General features: G+C 41.4%; 1 protein-coding gene across 1 annotated transcript in view; it reads left to right on the top strand.

Moving 5' to 3' along the window:
- LOC128661552 (E3 ubiquitin-protein ligase MARCHF6) overlaps window positions 1-19,654 on the top strand; it is a 415,446-nt gene that overhangs the window by 41,257 nt on the left and 354,535 nt on the right. Inside the window, exon 5 of the mRNA XM_053715795.1 lies at window positions 13,635-13,686. Coding sequence (XP_053571770.1) covers window positions 13,635-13,686 — 52 coding nt within the window. The remainder of the gene's footprint in view (window positions 1-13,634; window positions 13,687-19,654) is intronic.

Here is a 19,654-nt window from a genome sequence, read left to right as displayed (position 1 = left end):
ATATTCAATGCGCTTCAGGCATGGCCTCAGCTAGCTGCGGCCAAATTCATCAGATTTCAGTCGGACAACTTCACGACTGTAGCTTACGTCAATCATCAAGGCGGGACAAGGAGTTCCCTAGCAATGATGGAAGTAACCAAAATAATCAGATGGGCGGAGGATCACTCTTGCCATCTCTCAGCAATTCACATCCCAGGAGTAGACAACTGGGAGGCGGATTTTCTAAGTCGTCAGACTTTTCACCCGGGGGAGTGAGAACTCCACCCGGAGGTATTTGCCCAGCTGATTCAGTTATGGGGCACTCCAGAATTCGATCTGATGGCGTCCCGTCAGAACACCAAACTTCCTCTTTACGGGTCCAGGTCCCGGGATCCCCAGGCGGTGCTGATAGATGCTCTAGCAGCGCCTTGGTCCTTCAATCTGGCCTATGTTTTTCCACCATTTCCTCTCCTCCCTCGTCTGGTTGCCAGAATCAAGCAGGAGAGGGCTTTGGTGATTCTAATAGCGCCTGCGTGGCCACGCAGGACCTGGTATGCAGACCTAGTGGACATGTCATCTGTGCCACCATGGACACTACCAATGAGGCAGGACCTTCTAATACAAGGTCCTTTCAAACATCCAAATCTAATTTCTCTGCGTCTGACTGCTTGGAGATTGAACGCCTAATTCTATCAAAGCGTGGTTTCTCTGAGTCGGTTGATACCCTGATTCAGGCTAGAAAGCCTGTCACCAGGAAAATCTACCATAAGATTTGGCGAAAATATCTTGTTTGGTGCGAATCCAAGGGTTACTCATGGAGTAAGGTTAGGATTCCCAGAATTTTGTCCTTTCTCCAAGACGGATTGGAGAAAGGATTATCAGCTAGTTACTTAAAGGGACAGATATCTGCTTTGTCTATTCTTTTCTCTTGTTAAGTGTATCCAGTCCACGGATCATCCATTACTTGTGGGATATTCTCCTTCCCAACAGGAAGTTGCTAGAGGATCACCCACAGCAGAGCTGCTATATAGCTCCTCCCCTCACTGCCATATCCAGTCATTCTCTTGCAACTCTCAACTAAGATGGAGGTCGTAAGAGGACTGTGGTGTTTTATACTTAGTTTATTTCTTCAATCAAAAGTTTATTTTTAAATGGTACCGGAGTGTACTGTTTATCTCAGGCAGTATTTAGAAGAAGAATCTGCCTGCGTTTTCTATGATCTTAGCAGAAGTAACTAAGATCCTTTGCTGTTCTCACATATTCTGAGGAGTGAGGTAACTTCAGAGGGGGAATAGCGTGCAGGTTTTCCTGCAATAAGGTATGTGCAGTTAAAATATTTTTCTAGGGATGGAGCTTGCTAGAATTTGCTAGAAAATGCTGCTGATACCGAAGTAATGTAAGTAAAGCCTTAAATGCAGTGATAGCGACTGGTATCAGGCTTATTAATAGAGATACATACTCTTATAAAAGTGTATTTTAAAACGTTTGCTGGCATGTTTAATCGTTTTTTACATATGTTTGGTGATAAAACTTATTGGGGCCTAGTTTTTTCCACATGGCTGGCTTGAATTTTGCCTAGAAACAGTTCCCTGAGGCTTCCCACTGTTGTAATATGAGTGGGAGGGGCCTATTTTGGAGTTTTTTTTGCACAGCAAAAATTACAGACACAGACATCCAGCTTCTTCCTGCATGATCCAGGACTTCTCTGAAGGGCTCAAAAGGCTTCAAAAGTCGTATTGAGGGAGGTAAAAAGCCACAGTAGAGCTGTGGCAGTTGTTGTAACTGTTTAAAAAACGTTTTTGTCATTTGTTATTCCGTTTTTGGTATTAAGGGGTTAATCATCCATTTGCAAGTGCTCTGCTAACTTATTACATACACTGTAAAAATTTTGTTAGTGTAACTGCATTTTTTCACTGTTATTTCAAAATTTGTGTTTCTTAAAGGCGCAGTAACGTTTTTTATATTGCTTGTAAACTTGTTTTAAAGTGTTTTCCAAGCTTGCTAGTCTCATTGCTAGTCTGTTTAAACATGTCTGACACAGAGGAACCTACTTGTTCATTATGTTTGAAAGCCATGGTGGAGCCCCATAGGAGAATGTGTACTAAATGTATTGATTTCACCTTAAACAGTAAAGATCAGTCTTTATCTATAAAAGAATTATCACCAGAGGGTTCTGTCGAGGGGGAAGTTATGCCGACTAACTCTCCCCACGTGTCAGACCCTTCGCCTCCCGCTCAGGGGACGCACGCTAATATGGCGCCAATTACATCAGGGACGCCCATAGCGATTACCTTGCAGGTCATGGCTGCAATCATGAATAATACCCTGTCAGAGGTATTATCTAGATTGCCTGAATTAAGAGGCAAGCGCGATAGCTCTGGGGTTAGGAGAGATACAGAGCGCGCAAATGCTGTTAGAGCCATGTCTGATACTGTGTCACAGTATGCAGAACATGAGGACGGAGAGCTTCAGTCTGTGGGTGACATCTCTGACTTGGGGAAACCTGATTCAGAGATTTCTAATTTTAAATTTAAGCTTGAGAACCTCCGTGTATTGCTTGGGGAGGTATTAGCTGCTCTGAATGACTGTAACACAGTTGCAATTCCAGAGAAATTGTGTAGGCTGGATAGATACTATGCGGTGCCGGTGTGTACTGACGTTTTTCCTATACCTAAAAGGCTTACAGAAATTATTAGCAAGGAGTGGGATAGACCCGGTGTGCCCTTTTCCCCACCTCCTATATTTAGAAAAATGTTTCCAATAGACGCCACTACACAGGACATTTGGCAGACGGTCCCTAAGGTGGAGGGAGCAGTTTCTACTTTAGCAAAGCGTACCACTATCCCGGTTGAGGACAGTTGTGCTTTTTCAGATCCAATGGATAAAAAATTGGAGGGTTACCTTAAGAAAATGTTTATTCAACAAGGTTTTATTTTACAGCCCCTTGCATGCATTGCGCCTGTCACTGCTGGCATTCTGGTTTGAAGCCCTGGAAGAGGCCATCCAGACAACTCCATTGAATGAAATTATTGACAAGCTTAGAACGCTTAAGCTAGCTAACTCATTTGTTTCTGATGCCATTGTTCATTTGACTAAACTAACTGCTAAGAATTCCGGATTCGCCATCCAGGCGCGTAGGGCGCTATGGCTTAAATCCTGGTCAGCTGACGTGACTTCAAAGTCTAAATTACTCAACATTCCTTTCAAGGTGCAGACCTTATTCGGGCCTGGCTTGAAGGAAATTATTGCTGACATTACTGGAGGCAAGGGTCATACCCTTCCTCAGGACAGGGCCAAATCAAAGGCCAAACAGTCTAATTTTCGTGCCTTTCGAAATTTCAAGGCAGGAGCAGCATCAACTTCAATCTTTCAAATTGCCAAGTCTCATACAGAGATAGTTCTGGCATTTCTGAGGTCGCATGGGTGGAAAGTGAACGTGGAAAAGAGTTCTCTATCACCACTCACAAGAGTCTCTCCTTCCTAGGGACTCTTATAGATTCTGTAGAGATGAAAATTTACCTGACGGAGTCCAGGTTATCAAAACTTCTAAATGCTTGCCGTGTCCTTCATTCCATTCCACGCCCGTCAGTGGCTCAGTGCATGGAAGTAATCGGCTTAATGGTAGCGGCAATAGACATAGTGCCATTTGCGCGCCTGCATCTCAGACCGCTGCAATTATGCATGCTAAGTCAGTGGAATGGGGATTACTCAGATTTGTCCCCTCTACTAAATCTGGATCAAGAGACCAGAGATTCTCTTCTCTGGTGGCTTTCTCGGGTCCATCTGTCCAAGGGTATGACCTTTCGCAGGCCAGATTGGACGATTGTAACAACAGATGCCAGCCTTCTAGGTTGGGGCGCAGTCTGGAACTCCCTGAAGGCTCAGGGATCGTGGACTCAGGAGGAGAAACTCCTCCCAATAAATATTCTGGAGTTAAGAGCGATATTCAATGCTCTTCTAGCTTGGCCTCAGCAACACTGAGGTTCATCAGATTTCAGTCGGACAACATCACGACTGTGGCTTACATCAACCATCAAGGGGGAACCAGGAGTTCCCTAGCGATGTTAGAAGCCTCAAAGATAATTCGCTGGGCAGAGTCTCACTCTTGCCACCTGTCAGCGATCCACATCCCAGGCGTAGAGAACTGGGAGGCGGATTTTCTAAGTCGTCAGACTTTTCATCCGGGGGAGTGGGAACTCCATCCGGAGATGTTTGCTCAACTGGTCCATCGTTGGGGCAAACCAGAACTGGATCTCATGGCGTCTCGCCAGAACGCCAAGCTTCCTTGTTACGGATCCAGGTCCAGGGACCCGGGAGCAACGCTGATAGATGCTCTTGCAGCTCCTTGGTTCTTCAACCTGGCCTATGTGTTTCCTCTGCTCCCTCGACTGATTGCCAAAATCAAACAGGAGAGAGCATCAGTGATTCTGATAGCTCCTGCGTGGCCACGCAGGACCTGGTATGCAGACCTAGTGGACATGTCATCTCTTCCACCATGGACTCTGCATCTGAGGCAGGACCTTCTAATACAAGGTCCTTTCAATCATCCAAATCTACTTTCTCTGAGACTGACTGCATGGAGATTGAACGCTTGATTCTATCAAGGCGTGGCTTCTCCGAGTCAGTCATTGATACCTTAATACAGGCTCGGAAGCCTGTCACCAGGAAAATCTACCATAAGATATGGTGTAAATATCTTTATTGGTGTGAATCCAAGAGTTACTCATGGAGTAAGGTTAGGATTCCTAGGATATTGTCCTTTCTCCAAGAGGGTTTGGACAAAGGCTTATCAGCTAGTTCTTTAAAAGGACAGCTCTCTGCTCTGTCTATTCTTTTGCACGAGCGTCTGGCAGAAGTTCCAGACGTCCAGGCATTTTGTCAGGCTTTGGTTAGGATTAAGCCTGTGTTTAAAACTGTTGCTCCCCCGTGGAGCTTAAACTTGGTTCTTAAAGTTCTTCAGGGAGTTCCGTTTGAACCCCTTCATTCCATTGATATTAAACTTTTATCTTGGAAAGTTCTGTTTTTGATGGCTATTTCCTCGGCTCGAAGAGTCTCTGAGTTATCTGCCTTACATTGTGATTCTCCTTATCTGATTTTTCATTCAGACAAGGTAGTTCTGTGTACCAAACCTGGGTTTTTACCTAAGGTGGTTTCTAACAGGAATATCAATCAAGAGATTGTTGTTCCATCATTGTGTCCTAATCCTTCTTCAAAGAAGGAACGTCTTTTGCATAATCTGGACGTAGTCCGTGCCTTGAAGTTTTACTTACAGGCTACTAAAGATTTTCGTCAAACATCTGCCCTGTTTGTCGTTTACTCTGGACAGAGGAGAGGTCAAAAAGCTTCGGCAACCTCTCTCTCCTTTTGGCTTCAGAGCATAATACGCTTAGCCTATGAGACTGCTGGACAGCAGCCCCCTGAAAGGATTACAGCTCATTCTACTAGAGCTGTGGCTTCCACCTGGGCCTTTAAAAATGAGGCCTCTGTTGAACAGATTTGCAAGGCTGCGACTTGGTCTTCGCTTCACACCTTTTCAAAATTTTACAAATTTGACACTTTTGCTTCTTCGGAGGCTGTTTTTGGGAGAAAGGTTCTACATGCAGTGGTTCCTTCCGTTTAAGTTCCTGCCTTGTCCCTCCCATCATCCGTGTACTTTAGCTTTGCTATTGGTATCCCACAAGTAATGGATGATCCGTGGACTGGATACACTTAACAAGAGAAAACATAATTTATGCTTACCTGATAAATTTATTTCCCTTGTAGTGTATCCAGTCCACGGCCCGCCCTGTCCTTTTAAGGCAGGTCTAAATTTTAATTAAACTACAGTCACCACTGCACCCTATGGTTTCTCCTTTCTCGTCTTGTTTCGGTCGAATGACTGGATATGGCAGTGAGGGGAGGAGCTATATAGCAGCTCTGCTGTGGGTGATCCTCTTGCAACTTCCTGTTGGGAAGGAGAATATCCCACAAGTAATGGATGATCCGTGGACTGGATACACTACAAGAGAAATAAATTTATCAGGTAAGCATAAATTATGTTTTTCACAAACGTCTGGCAGAGGTACCAGACGTTCAAACGTTTAGTCAGGCTTTAGTCAGAATCGAGCCTGTTTATAGATCTGTGGCTCCGCCATGGAGTCTGAATTTAGTTCTTTCAGTTCTGCAAGGGGTTCCGTTTGAACCTTTACATTCCATAAATATTAAGCTTTTATCTTAGAAAGTTTTGTTTTTGGTAGCTATCTCTTCTGCTCGAAGAGTTTCAGAGTTATCTGCCTTACAGTGTGATTCACCTTACCTGGTGTTCCATGCAGATAAGGTAGTTTTGCGTACCAAACCCGGTTTTCTTCCTAAGGTTGTGTCTAATAAGAATATTAATCAGGAAATTGTTGTTCCTTCTCTGTGTCCTAATCCTTCGTCGAAGAAGGAACGTCTGTTACACAATCTTGATGTGGTTCGTGCTTTAAAGTTCTATTTACAAGCAACTAAGGATTTCAGACAAACAACTTCTTTGTTATCTATTCTGGTAAGAGGAGAGGTCAGAAGGCGACCGCTACCTCTCTTTCCTTTTGGCTGAAAAGGATCATCCGTTTGGCCTATGAGACTGCTGGCCAGCAGCCTCCTGAAATAATTACTGCTCATTCTACCAGAGCAGTGGCTTCCACATGGGCTTTTAAAAATTGAGGCTTCTGTTGAACAGATTTGTAAGGTAGTGACTTGGTCTTCGCTGCATACTTTTTCCAAATTTTACAAATTCAATATTTTTGCTTCTTTGGAGGCTATTTTTGGGAGAGAGGTTTTAAAAGCAGTGGTGCCTTCCGTTTAAGGTACCTGTCTTGTTCCCTCCCTTCATCCGTGTCCTAAAGCTTTGGTATTGGTATCCCACAAGTAAAGGATGAATCCGTGGACTGGATACACCTTACAAGAGAAAACATAATTTATGCTTACCTGATAAATTTCTTTCTCTTGTGGTGTATCCAGTCCACGGCCCGCCCTGTCATTTTAAGACAGGTGGTTTTTATTTTTAAACTACAGTCACCACTGCACACTATGGTTTCTCCTTTTTCTTCCTAACCTTCGGTCGAATGACTGGGGGTGGAGCTAGAGGGGGAGCTATATGGACAGCTCTGCTGTGTGCTCTCTTTGCCACTTCCTGTTGGGAAGGAGAATATCCCACAAGTAAAGGACGAATCCGTGGACTGGATACACCACAAGAGAAATAAATTTATCAGGTAAGCATAAATTCTGTTTTTCAGAGCCTCATGTCTCTCAGGATGATGCTGTTTGGGCATTGCCACAGCTTTCTCCTCAAACGTTCCAAGCTTTAATAGCTACGCATATAGTGCCCTACATTTCCTCTGTCTCCTGGAGGAGTTTATTTGCTGCAGAAATGGCTGCACAGGTATCTTCTGCTGTACCTGCGAAATTATCTGCTTTTCCTATGCTCAAGGGAAAGCGCAAGAGGAAGATTAGAGATTCAGATAGTAAGGTTTCTGTTCCATCTCCTGCTACACAGATTGCCCTCCCTCATATGTCTGATGAGGAGGATACGTTGGTAGCTCCTGAGGATGAAATCTCAGATTCAGACAGTATAATTCCTTTATCTGATACTGAAGAAGTACACTTCTGATTTAAGCCTTAACACCTTTGTGTACTGTTAAAGGAGGTATTAGCTGATTTGGAAGACTCCAATACTCTTGTTGCTGTCAACCCCAGGAAATCTAGTATAAATTCTATGATGTTCCTTCCTCTGTGGAGGTGTTTTCTGTTCCAGACCGTGCAACGAAGATTTGCTCACAGGAATGGGAGAAGCCAGGGGTAATTTTCTCCCCGTCTTTAAAAAGATGTTTCCTGTCGCTGTCTCCATTAGATTCATGGAGCACAGTGCCCAAAGTAGAAGGGGCTTTTTCTACTCTGGCTGAGAGAAATACTATCCCTATAGAGGAGGGCTGCTCTTTCGTGAATCCGTGGACAAAAAGGCTGGTGACTTATTTGTTAAAGATGTATGTTCATCAAGATTTTCAGACACCTTGTCTGATTTGATTTGGGAGACTTCTTTGGAGAAGATCCAAGACAGGATTGAGGCTCTCAAACTAGCCAATTCCTTTATTTCTGATGCTCCCGTGAAAATTTTAGCTGGTAGTCTAGATATCTGGCTTCTCTGTCTTAGCCACAGAGTGTGGTGGCTAAACTCTTCAGCCGATGTTACTTCTAATTCCAAGTTTTTGTCGCTCCCTTTCAAGGGTAAGACCTTGTTTGAGCCTGGTCCGGCTGAAATGATTTCTGATATTATGGGTGGAAAAGGGCCTTTTCTACCATTAGTCAAGAAGCACAGCCCTTAAGGACGTCAGCTACTTTAGTTCCTTTCGTATCTTCAAAGGAAATTTTTCTTGGAAACCCATTCAGTTTTGGATATGAGATGTCCCAGTTGGGTTGTGGACATAGTATTTCAGGGTTACAGAATTAAATTTTAAAATTTTCCCTCCCAGGGGCAAATTCCACCTCCCTTGTTTACCTGCAGTCTATATATGAGAGGTATTCTTGAACTATGTCCAGGACCTTCCTTCCTGGGAGTGATAGTTCCAGTAAGGGAACAGGGCCTAGGGTTCTGTTCAATTTTGTTATTGGTTCCCAATAAAGAGGGAGTTTTTCAACCCTTTCTAGACCTTAAGAGTCTCAACTAATTGCCCAGAGTGCCATCCTTCTAATGGGAAATCTTTTGTTCCGTTCCTCTTTTCCAAGAGGCTCAGTTCATGACGACCATGGACCTGAAGGATACATATCTTCATGTCCTTTTTCAGGGATCAATTTAAGTTCCTGAGATTTGCCCTTATAGACAATCACTTTCAGTTTGTGGATCTGGGGGCTCTCTTTGCAGGGATTCTGGGAAGAGTTCCCTTGTTATAGCTACAAGGGTAGTTTTCTTAGGGACCATAATAGATTCCCTATCCTATAAAGAATTTTCTGACAGAGGTTGGAAATTTCTGATTCTTTCCTCTTGCCTCTCTTCGACCATCAGTGGCTCACTGTATGGTTATTTGGTCTGATGGTCATTCTCATGGACATCTTCCCTTTGCTTGATCTCATTTGTGAGCTCTGCAGTTATGCATGCTAAGATAATGGTACGGAGTCCTTTCGGTTTTGTCTCAGAGGATAGATCTGGACAGTCGATAAGATACTCTCTCCTGTGGTGGCCTTCTCAGGAGCATCTGGCTCAGGGCACATGTTTTCAGAGACCTTCCTGGGTGTTTGGGCCACAGACGCCAGCCTGCTAAGGTTGGGGAGCAGTCTGGGATTTGTTACAGGCGCAGGGTCTATGGACTCGAGAGGAGTCTGCTCTTTCTAAATATCTTGGAGTTGAAAGTGATTTTCAATGCTCTGATTGCTTGACCTTGGTTGTCCTTTGCCCGCCCAGTTTATCGGGTTCCAGTCGGGCTTTATCACCTCAGTGGTTTACATCAAAGGAATTCAGAGTTCCTTAGCCATGAAGGAGGTGGTTTAGATTATTCAGTGGGTGGAAGCTCACATTTGTTTGTCTTTCTGCCATCCACATTCCAGGACTGGACAACTGGGAATCGAATTTCCTGAGCAGACAGTCCTTTTTTCATCCAGGGGAGTGGGCTCTCCATCTGAAGGTGTTCTTCAGGTTAACCCTCAAATGGGGGGTACTGGTGTTGGTTCTGATGACGTCTCGGCAGATTGTTAACCTTTCCAGGTATGGTTCAAGGTTGTGAGATCCGCAGGCTGCCCTGATGATAGATCTGGCAGTTCCTTGGGATTTCGGTGTAGCTTCCCGGTTTCCTCTGTTTGCGCTCCTTCCACGAGTCTTTGCTCGTATCAAATAGGAGAGAGCATCAGTATTTCTAATGGCTCCTGCATGGCCTTGCAGGATCTGGTATACTGACTTAGTGAAGCATCTCTGCCACCTTGGAGGTTACCTTTAAAGAAGGACCTTCTAGCTTAGGGTCCATTCCTCCATCTTAATATCGTTTCTCTGAAGCTAACTGCTTGGAGATTGAAGCTTTGTTCGGTCTAAGCGTAGATTTTCTGGGTTGGTCATGGAGACCATGATCCAGGCTCGCAAGACCGTTTATTAATAGTTTCTCTAAGGGTATGATTCACACACACACAAAAAAAGGTATATACATCATAGGGCTACTCTTGGAGTAGAGAGAGGATTCCTAGAATTTGGACTTTTCTCCAGGAAGGTCTGGAGAAAGGATTGTCAGTCAGTTATCTGGAAGGGTCCGATTTCTGCTTTTTCCGGTGTCTGGCGGGTGTGCCAGATGTTCCATCTTTTTGACAGGCTTTGGTCAGTCTCAGGCCTGTCTTTGTCTGTTGCTCCTCCTTGAAGCCTTAATTTTGTTCTTAAAGGGACCTATAACACCTTCAAAAAATCCTTTAAACTAACTTATACTGATTAATAATAACAAACTACGAATGAATCTCTATTCTTAAGGGTCAGTTTACCGCAATCAGTTCAATTAGTGTCTTCAATCCAGCACTTGGTAAAGCTATATATGCCGCCATATTGCCACACGGGCACAGCAGTCAAGTGATGCACATGGCACATACTTTTATTAATCAAGTCAGAGGATAATCGGAACACTCGCTCACCGTGGAGCTGAGCGAGTGCTACATTAGCTGTATATATTATTATATTTATCTTATGTGCCTCATATAAAAAACATTCAGTTTGTGAATGCATTCTAATAAAAGCACTGAAACTTTTTTTGCATTATAAATACATCTGCACTATTGAATGCAGCACAGCTGCAGGAATGCACAGTCACACCTCCGTGAATGGTTGTAATTTATCTTGGGAAACTACGGAGGGGGAGAAGGAGAGGGGGCATGTTCATTGGAAGATGGCAGCTCTGCTGAATAAGTGAATAACTAATGGTTTTCCAGCTGCTATCTTCCAATGGAACCTGCCTCCTCCCCCTCCCTGTAGTTTGCTATGAGAAATCACAACCGTTCAGAGGTGTGCATTCCTTGAGCGGGAGAAGGCATGTTCTGTTGGAAGATAGCAGCTGGAAAACTAACAGTGCATACATTAGTTATTCACTTATTCAGCAGAGCTGCTATCTTCCAAGGAACATGCCCCCTCCCCCTCCGTAGTTTGCTAAGATAAATTATAACCGTTCATGGAGGTGTGACTGTGCATTCCTGGAGCTGTGCTGCATTCAATAGTCCAGATGTATTTATAATGCAAAAAAGTTTCAGTGCTTTTATTAGAATGCATTCACAAACTGAATGTTTTTTATATGAGGCACATAAGATAAATGTAATAATATATACAGCTAATGTAGCACTCGCTCAGCTCCACAGAGAGCGAGTGTTCTGATAATTCTCCTCTAAACTGAATAAATAAGAGTATGTGCATCACATGACTGCTGTGTCTGTGAGTAAAACGTGCGTTACAATATGGCTGCAAACATAGCAGCATTGAGAGCAGTATCAGCATTCTGTTTGACAACATTATCCTGCACATACTGGGGGTAAACTGCGCAGAGTGCATACACATCCTTGATTACTAGATATGAATTATATTTGATTGACAGCAGAAGTTAGTTTGCAGAATTTGCAGCAGGTGTTTAGTGTCCCTTTTTAAAGGCTTTGTAGCAGGCTCTTTTTGATCCTTTGCATTCCATAGATTCTGTTATCTTGAATATGGAGAGTCCACGACCCCGCCCTTAAATTTAAGACCGCCATTTTTTGTCTAAACCTCTCAGGCACCTCTACACCTTTGTGTTATTTATGTTCCATTTCCTTTCGGTCGAATGACTGGGGATTGTGGGTAGGTGAGTGATACTTAACAGCTTTGCTGTTGTGCTCTTTGCCGCCTCCTGCTGGCCAGGAGTTATATTCCCACTAGTAATTGATGACATCGTGGACTCTCCATATTCGCAAAGACATTTATCAGGTAAGCATAAATTTTTTATTTTTTTTTGAGGTGCAGGTCAGGATAACTGGTTTTTCTGGGAAATCTCTTTATTTGAATTTGGTTTTTAGATCTCTGAGCAGTGTTTATGGCGCTAAAGGTTTGGGAAGTCTGTGTATCTGTTTCATAATTGTAAGTTCCCTTGGCAATAGGGCCATCAATTCCTTCTGTATTTGTTTGATAAATTTTGTCCAGTCTCTTTAAAAATAGTATTTTGCTTTTATCTTGTACCCATGGACAGCACTGCCGAATTTGTTGGTGCTTTATAAAGTATAAATATTAATAATGTTCATATTCAATTAGACTTGGAGTTGTGTAGTCTACCATGTTTTAGTGAGTTTTCTGTTTTTCAGGGCATTTGAACTCATTTTCACATTTACTGAGTTGTTAGTTGATTCATCCCATCTAGTGTTCTCTGCTCACTGATGTTTTTGCTTAACATCTCTAGGAAATAGTATTTTCCACTATTAGATCTCCTCGGCAGAGACCCTAATGCCTTTTCCCTTTTTTATGTTTTTACCTTGGAGGATAAACAAACTAGTCTGAACCTTCAATTGCTTTTTCACTTGCAAGTGTTAGTAACTCAAGACTGACAAATAAATTGGGGTTCTTCTACTGAGTTCTAGAGCAGGACATAGTTTATTGGCCTTCCCCAGAATCCATATCTCAGGTCTTAGTAAATGAAAAGTGCCCAAAGACAGAAGTGCTTGCAGCACAGTTTTTGTCCTGAATTCCACTCGTGGGATTATAGATTACTAGGCTTGTTTATGATTGTAAGTGGAACTGGTATTCAAGGCAATCACGTTCTAATAGTTTTTATTTTAAATATATTCTTCCAGCTTAATAAACACTTGATATGAACCTTGTTGCTCTGATGTAGGCAGGTTTTCTACACACCCTTGCTTTAAAGGGATACTAAACCCAAATAAAAGATTTAGCCACCAATCCGCAAGTGCTACCCAGGTGCAGAAACAAAAATGGGGCAGCTCCTAAGCTTAGTTTGCTGCTTTTCAAATAAAGATAGCAAGAGAACAAAGAAAATTGATAATAGAGCATGCAATTTTAAGCAACTTTCTAATTTACTCCTATCTGAATAATGAAAGAAAAAATTTGGGTTTAGTATCCCTTTCTATATAAATATGCTTTGGAACAAACCCACCAGTACTGAAATCCTTCAACATTGTGAAATAAAAGTAGGTTTAGTCTTGACAATAAATAGTTGTAAAATATGAAAACATGCACTGTTTGACACAAATTGTTGATTCTTGTCTATATTTGTCATTCCACATTCAAACCTTTCTCCAATATACTCAAATATGTACTTGCTTAGCTGTACATGAAATAATGTAAGCAGTGTGTCGGGAGTACTCACCCCTTTAGACTTCTCAACACCACTGGAGGACATCTATTCAATAGTTTTTACTTTTAATTTTTCAGTGATTTTGTAAATACTAGGCTCTTGAATGTGGGGAAAACCTAAATAATATATATATGTATATATGTATGTATGTGTGTGTGTGTATATATATGTATATATGTGTGTGTGTGTATATGTATGTATATATGTATGTGTGTGTGTATATATATATATATATATATATATATATATATATATGTGTGTGTATATATATATTATTTACTTTGCATTATAAACAACTTGCAGAAATATGAGAATGATAGTGTTTGAATCAAATTGTCTCTCACTTCTTTGTAGGAACATGTCTTCTGGGTGGTATCTCTGAATACTCTTTTTATTCTGGTTTTTGGTACGTATTCATACCCTATCATTATAAAATGTTTTAGCTTAAATTTACCGACTACAAATTAAAAGATAAGTAATGATGTATGAAAACTCTTGCTTTAACGAATGCCATTAATACAGTGTATATTTGAAAAGTTTATATTCAAAATCAATAGGTATTATTAAAATTATTTTCCAAAATCTGCAGAAATTATTAAAAATGTATGTCGGTCATTTTCAGTGTAACACCTCTGTGATAGTTTGGAGGAATGGAATGTTGGTCACTATTGATTTGTTTTATGCTTACTCTATTGACAGCCAGTGGCCTGCTAATCCGGTCCAAAAATAAATGCACATAGATGAATTATATCTTTGAATACAAACATATTTGAAATATACATGTATTGGCAAAATGCTTCTAATAAAAGTTATTACTGTTTTAGTAACATTTTTCTGTGCATGTGAAGCATAGAGAGATATTCTCCGTGCACCAGCATTTTAAATACTGCAGCTGCTCAGAGTGCCATTGGGGCTTAGATCATGTCAGCAATTAACAAATTGAGTCATTACCAGATGGTACAAGCACCATAGGCTCTCTGAGTAAGTGCTTTGTTTAAAATGATGGTTCAGGACACATACTTAAATACACTTTTGAAACGGCTATAGCTTTTTTTTAGAAGCATTTTTGCCAATACATGTATATTACAAATATACTTCTATTCAAAACTGAAATGTAGTCATGTGGATTCCAATTTTGGCTGGAATTGCGTTAGAAGTAAGCTTGTTGCGCTTGTATTATGAGTTAAAAGTAAACTGTTTTCGTTCGCACAATAACCCGAGAATCGCAAAAAGTCAAACTTAGAATATCGCATGCACGTTCACGTATTCCCCCTTAGAAGTCAAAGGAGAAAAAAAAGAGTGCATATTCTCATGTGCTTGCTCTACTTCATGGAAGGTCAGACTTAAAGAACTCCTGTCTTTCACCACAATGCAAGCAGCCAGGCCCTTTTTAACTACATCCTTCAGGTTAGATCTGGCCCTCTGTGTGGTGTTCTTGGCACCAATGAGCAGAATACTGGCATCAGTAATGTATCGAGAAAGCAGTTCTACACTCATTTGGTACTATATTTTTAAATCTGAGTACAGTAAACTGAATTAACCGGCACCCATGGGGATTAGTAGATTCCGGATAAGTGTATTTCTGGTTGCTTGAGTTACTATTAAAAATAGGCCTAACTAGTTCTATAACCCAGATTTTACTATAAACGCTGTATTTACTTGATACTCTATTAATATTTAAATACATACAAGGGTTAGTGTAGCATAGGAGTCCTGGGACATCAATTACTGTGCCTGTCTATTGGTCTATCTACATGATCCGGACTGTTTGTTTGTTAAAGAGCACATTTATGTTCTAACATGTTTCCTTTTTTTTTTGCCGTTTGCTCGAGTTCCGGATAACTGAGAGTCTACTGTAGTTTGTTTATTTAAAAATTACATTGTGGATTAAACGAAATAATTTAACTAAAATTTGTTTTTATTTTACTCTGAGGTTTTAAATTTAATGTGAGTGTAATGTGACCTACCTGCCATATAACAATGTATGAGCTACTCTTATCTAAATGGACAAGATCGTTTATAATGCCAGGTGTTTATTCTAGCTGCTTTAAAAATTGTATTTCCATATTCTTTTACTAAATAGTCTCTTTAAGGGAACTCATAAGTAATATTTGAGCTCTCTTTCAGTTTGGTCAGATGCATTGGGAAAATATTTTGCCTGCCTAATAGGAGAAAAGATAAATATTTTTAGATATGAGCAGAGCTTAAGACTGTCATGATAAAAATTACTGTTGCATAAATTCTATTATTAATGAAATACAACTAGAAACATTATTTTTAATATGTAATAGTTACTATAGCAAAGTAGCTACACTGCTAAGATCTGCAGTGCATGGAGTGGGCCATGCATGGCTTAAACTGTAACTTTAGAGCGCAGATTCAGCTTTCTTCATTATTATGCAGAGAATAGCTATCAAGAAACTTTACAAATACGATATACATTTAAAGGTTAGTATATCTTGGCTTTGAACGACTGCAAAAAAAAAAATGGAAAAGGTGGCTAGTCTGATCTTTTTGTTTACATCCTGAAAAACATTACCAGCGCAAGTGTGCCTCATGAAAGGAGGAGAGTATAAGGTCGTGAGCAGGACGAAGGGGACGGGAGGGAGAGTATCTGGAGACAAGGTCTGAGATATAAGGGGGAGCAGTTCAGTTGAGGGCTTTGTATGTCAGAGTGAGAATTTTGTGTTTAATCCTGGAGGCAACAGGAAGCCAGTGAAGGGATTGGCATAGAGGTGCAGCAGATGAAGTGACGTATAAGGAAGATGAGCCTGGCAGAGGCATTCATTATGGATTGTAAAGGAGCTAGGCAGCAGCTGGGGAGACCAGATAGGACAGAGTTGCAGTAATCGAGGCGGGAAAGGAGAGAGTGGATTAAAATCTTAGTTGTGTCTTATGTAAGGACGTGTTGTCTAATTTTAGAGATGTTTTAAGGTGGAAGTGGCAGGATTTAGCCAAGGACTGAATGTGAGGAGTGAAAGAAAGATCTGAGTTAAGTGTGACCCCAAGACATTGGGCATGCGGGGTAGGGGTAATCATGGAGTTGTCTACAGTTATAGAGAGATTGGGGGTGGAGGGGGGAGAAATAAGGAGCTTGGTTTTGCAGAGTTTTAGCTTGAGGTAGTGAGAGGACATCCAGGAAGAGATGTGAGAAACGGTTAGTGACACGGGTTAGCAAGGAAGGAGATAGGTCTGAAGTAGATTTTGGGCGGCATACAAATGATATTGGAACCCATGGGACTTTATTAGGGAACCTAATGATGACGAGTAGATTGAGAAGAGGACAGAGCCTTGCGGTACCCCAACAGAAAGTGGTAACTGGGTAGAGGAGGCCCCAGGCTACACTAAAGGTACGGTTTGACAGGTAGGAAGAGAACCACGAGAGTGCTGTGTCACAAATGCCGAAGGATTGGAGGGTTTGGAGCAAAAGAGGGTGGTCAACAGTATCAAAGGCTGCAGAGAGAAGTGGCCTTATGATTTTGCTGTAAGTAGGTCAATGGTAACCTTAACGATTGCTGTTTTTGTAGAGTGATGGGTACGAAATCCAGATTCCAGTGTGTCAAGGAGGGAGTTTAATGTAAGGAAATGGGATAGGCCGTGCATATACTAGCTGATTTTGTTTCTGATGGAGTCTATTTTGTTATTGAAGTGGCTGGCAAAGTCTTGAGCTGACAGAGATTGTATTAGGAGGTGGGCGGAGAAGAGTATTGAAAGTGGATAACAGATGTTTTGGATTTGAAGAAAGAGTAGAGATAAGAGTAGAGAAGTAATGTTGCTTATAGAGATTAAGGGCAGAATAGTAGGAGTTTACTTTGAATTAAGTAAATGATCTGAACTCCAAGATTTTCTCCAGTGCCGCTCAGCAGTACTGGAACATCTGCATAGGTACCATGTCAGGAGTATGCCAGTGCTGAGGATGAGTGTGATTTCCGAGCAATGGTAAGAGGGGCCAGATTGTCAAGGACCGATGTAAGGGTGGAATTATAGTGGCATATTGGTCAGGGCAGGAGAAGGAGATGGATGAGAGGAGAGGTTTGAGAGAATTGACAAGCTGTTGCTGATCTACTGACAAAATGCGTCTGTGGAGTTTGGTATGAGGAGTAGGAGGGAGAGTTGTAGGTAGGTATGAGATGTTGCAAGTGAGGAGATGGTGGTCAGAAAGAGGAAAAGGAGTTTGTGAAGTTTGAAATAGTGCATCGATGGCTAAAGATCAGGTCAAGGGAGTGACCATCTTTGTGAGTGGGAGAGTCAGTCTATTATAACAAACCGAAAGAGGAAGTGAGTTGCAGAAGTTGTTTTGCAGATGAGGCAGTGGGATTGTCAAGAGGGATATTAAAATCGCCAAGAATGAGGGCAGGGGTGTCTGAGGAAAGGAAATAAGGTAGCCAGGCATCCAAGTGATCTAGAAATTGAGTTGAGTATCCAGTGGGTCGGTAAATGACTGCAACACGTGAGATTTGGAGAGAATTAGGCCATTAATAGACCTATTCATCCTCCATGGAATTGTATTAAGTTCTTCTGTTAACCAAGGACCTCCCTTGAACCTTTGTTCAGCATAGTTTTTTATATTTTGTCCTGGAGGTTCTTTATTTTTAAATCAGCTAGAAGAATTTTAAATTTCTTTTCTTTCCTTTGATTCTCCCCTATTTCCTGGGTTCTTATAATAGGTACGATGAACAGCCTTATTCTTATGTTTTTTTTTTTTTTCTCTCTAAAATTATTGCACCTTCTTTTAATCCTCTAGAGCGTTACATATATTTCTTTAAGTTACTAAGGTTTCCAAAGTTCAGTTTGTTTTTTTCTCTATTCTGGTTTCCGTACAGGCAAGAAGGCTAATGGTATCTCTAGCTTTTGGTTCAATGAACTGATATTCAGAACTTCTTGGTGGCAGAGAAATCTCCTCCTAGGCATATCTCAGCTTATTCTTCCAGTTCAGTTGCTACCTCCTGGGCTGTCATAAATTATGCATATATTGGAGCAGATTTTTTCTCTGCGCAATTTTTTTTTTAAAAATTTTCAGTTTTTATGTGTTTGCTTTTTGGGAAACTGTTTTTGGCAGGAAACTCCTTTAGGCTGCAGGGTCTGGCAAATTTGGAACTGCCTTATTTTGTCCTTCCCTTTCCTTAACATAGACTCTTAGCTTGGGTATTAAATCCCAAATGTTATGGATTTCCTATAAACTCCTCCATAATATGACCCCCCCCCACACTAAATTTATGCTTACCTGATCATTTTATTTTCTTTCAGGATGAGCCCGTTTCAATCTTTAAGCGACAGTTCTAATTTGCACCTCTGTAGTCCCTGCTTTTCTTTCCTACCTATCGGTTTCCTTTTTCTCCTTGGCTATACATTTAAACTGAGGGGAGGTGGGAAGGGATTAAAGCTCTTTCTCCAACATAGGTGTGTCCGGTCCACGGCGTCATCCTTACTTGTGGGATATTCTCTTCCCCAACAGGAAATGGCAAAGAGCCCAGCAAAGCTGGTCACATGATCCCTCCTAGGCTCCGCCTTCCCCAGTCATTCTCTTTGCCGTTGTACAGGCAACATCTCCACGGAGATGGCTTAGAGTTTTTTGGTGTTTAACTGTAGTTTTTATTATTCAATCAAGAGTTTGTTATTTTAAAATAGTGCTGGTATGTACTATTTACTCTGAAACAGAAAAGAGATGAAGATTTCTGTTTGTAAGAGGAAAATGATTTTAGCAACCGTTACTAAAATCGATGGCTGTTTCCACACAGGACTGTTGAGAGAACTTCAGTTGGGGGAAACAGTGAGCAGACTTTTGCTGCTTGAGGTATGACACATTTCTAACAAGACGATGTAATGCTGGAAGCTGTCATTTTCCCTATGGGATCCGGTAAGCCATTTTTATTACATAAAGAAAAAAAGGGCTTCACAAGGGCTTTTAAGACTGTAGACATTTTCTGGGCTAAAACGATTGATATATAAGCATATTTTATACTTCATAGCTTTGAGGAATTATTTTATTCTTGGGAATTATGTAAAATAACCGGCAGGCACTGTATTGGACACCTTATTCTCTAGGGGCTTTCCCTAATCATAGGCAGAGCCTCATTTTCGCGCCTCTATTGCGCACTTGTTTTTGGGAAGCATGACATGCAGATGCATGTGTGAGGAGCTCTGATACATAGAAAAGACTTTCTGAAGGCGTCATTTGGTATCGTATTCCCCTTTGGGCTTGGTTGGGTCTCAGCAAAGCGGATACCAGGGACTGTAAAGGGGTTAAATATAAAAACGGCTCCGGTTCCGTTATTTTAAGGGTTAAAGCTTTCAAATTTGGTGTGCAATACTTTTAAGGCTTTAAGACACTGTGGTGACATTTTGGTGAATTTTGAACAATTCCTTCATACTTT

This window comes from Bombina bombina, chromosome 5, assembly GCF_027579735.1.
Source record: "Bombina bombina isolate aBomBom1 chromosome 5, aBomBom1.pri, whole genome shotgun sequence".
Lineage (NCBI taxonomy): Eukaryota > Metazoa > Chordata > Amphibia > Anura > Bombinatoridae > Bombina > Bombina bombina.
Note: the sequence above shows the minus strand (reverse complement) of the source record. Positions and strands in the feature narration are given on the sequence as shown.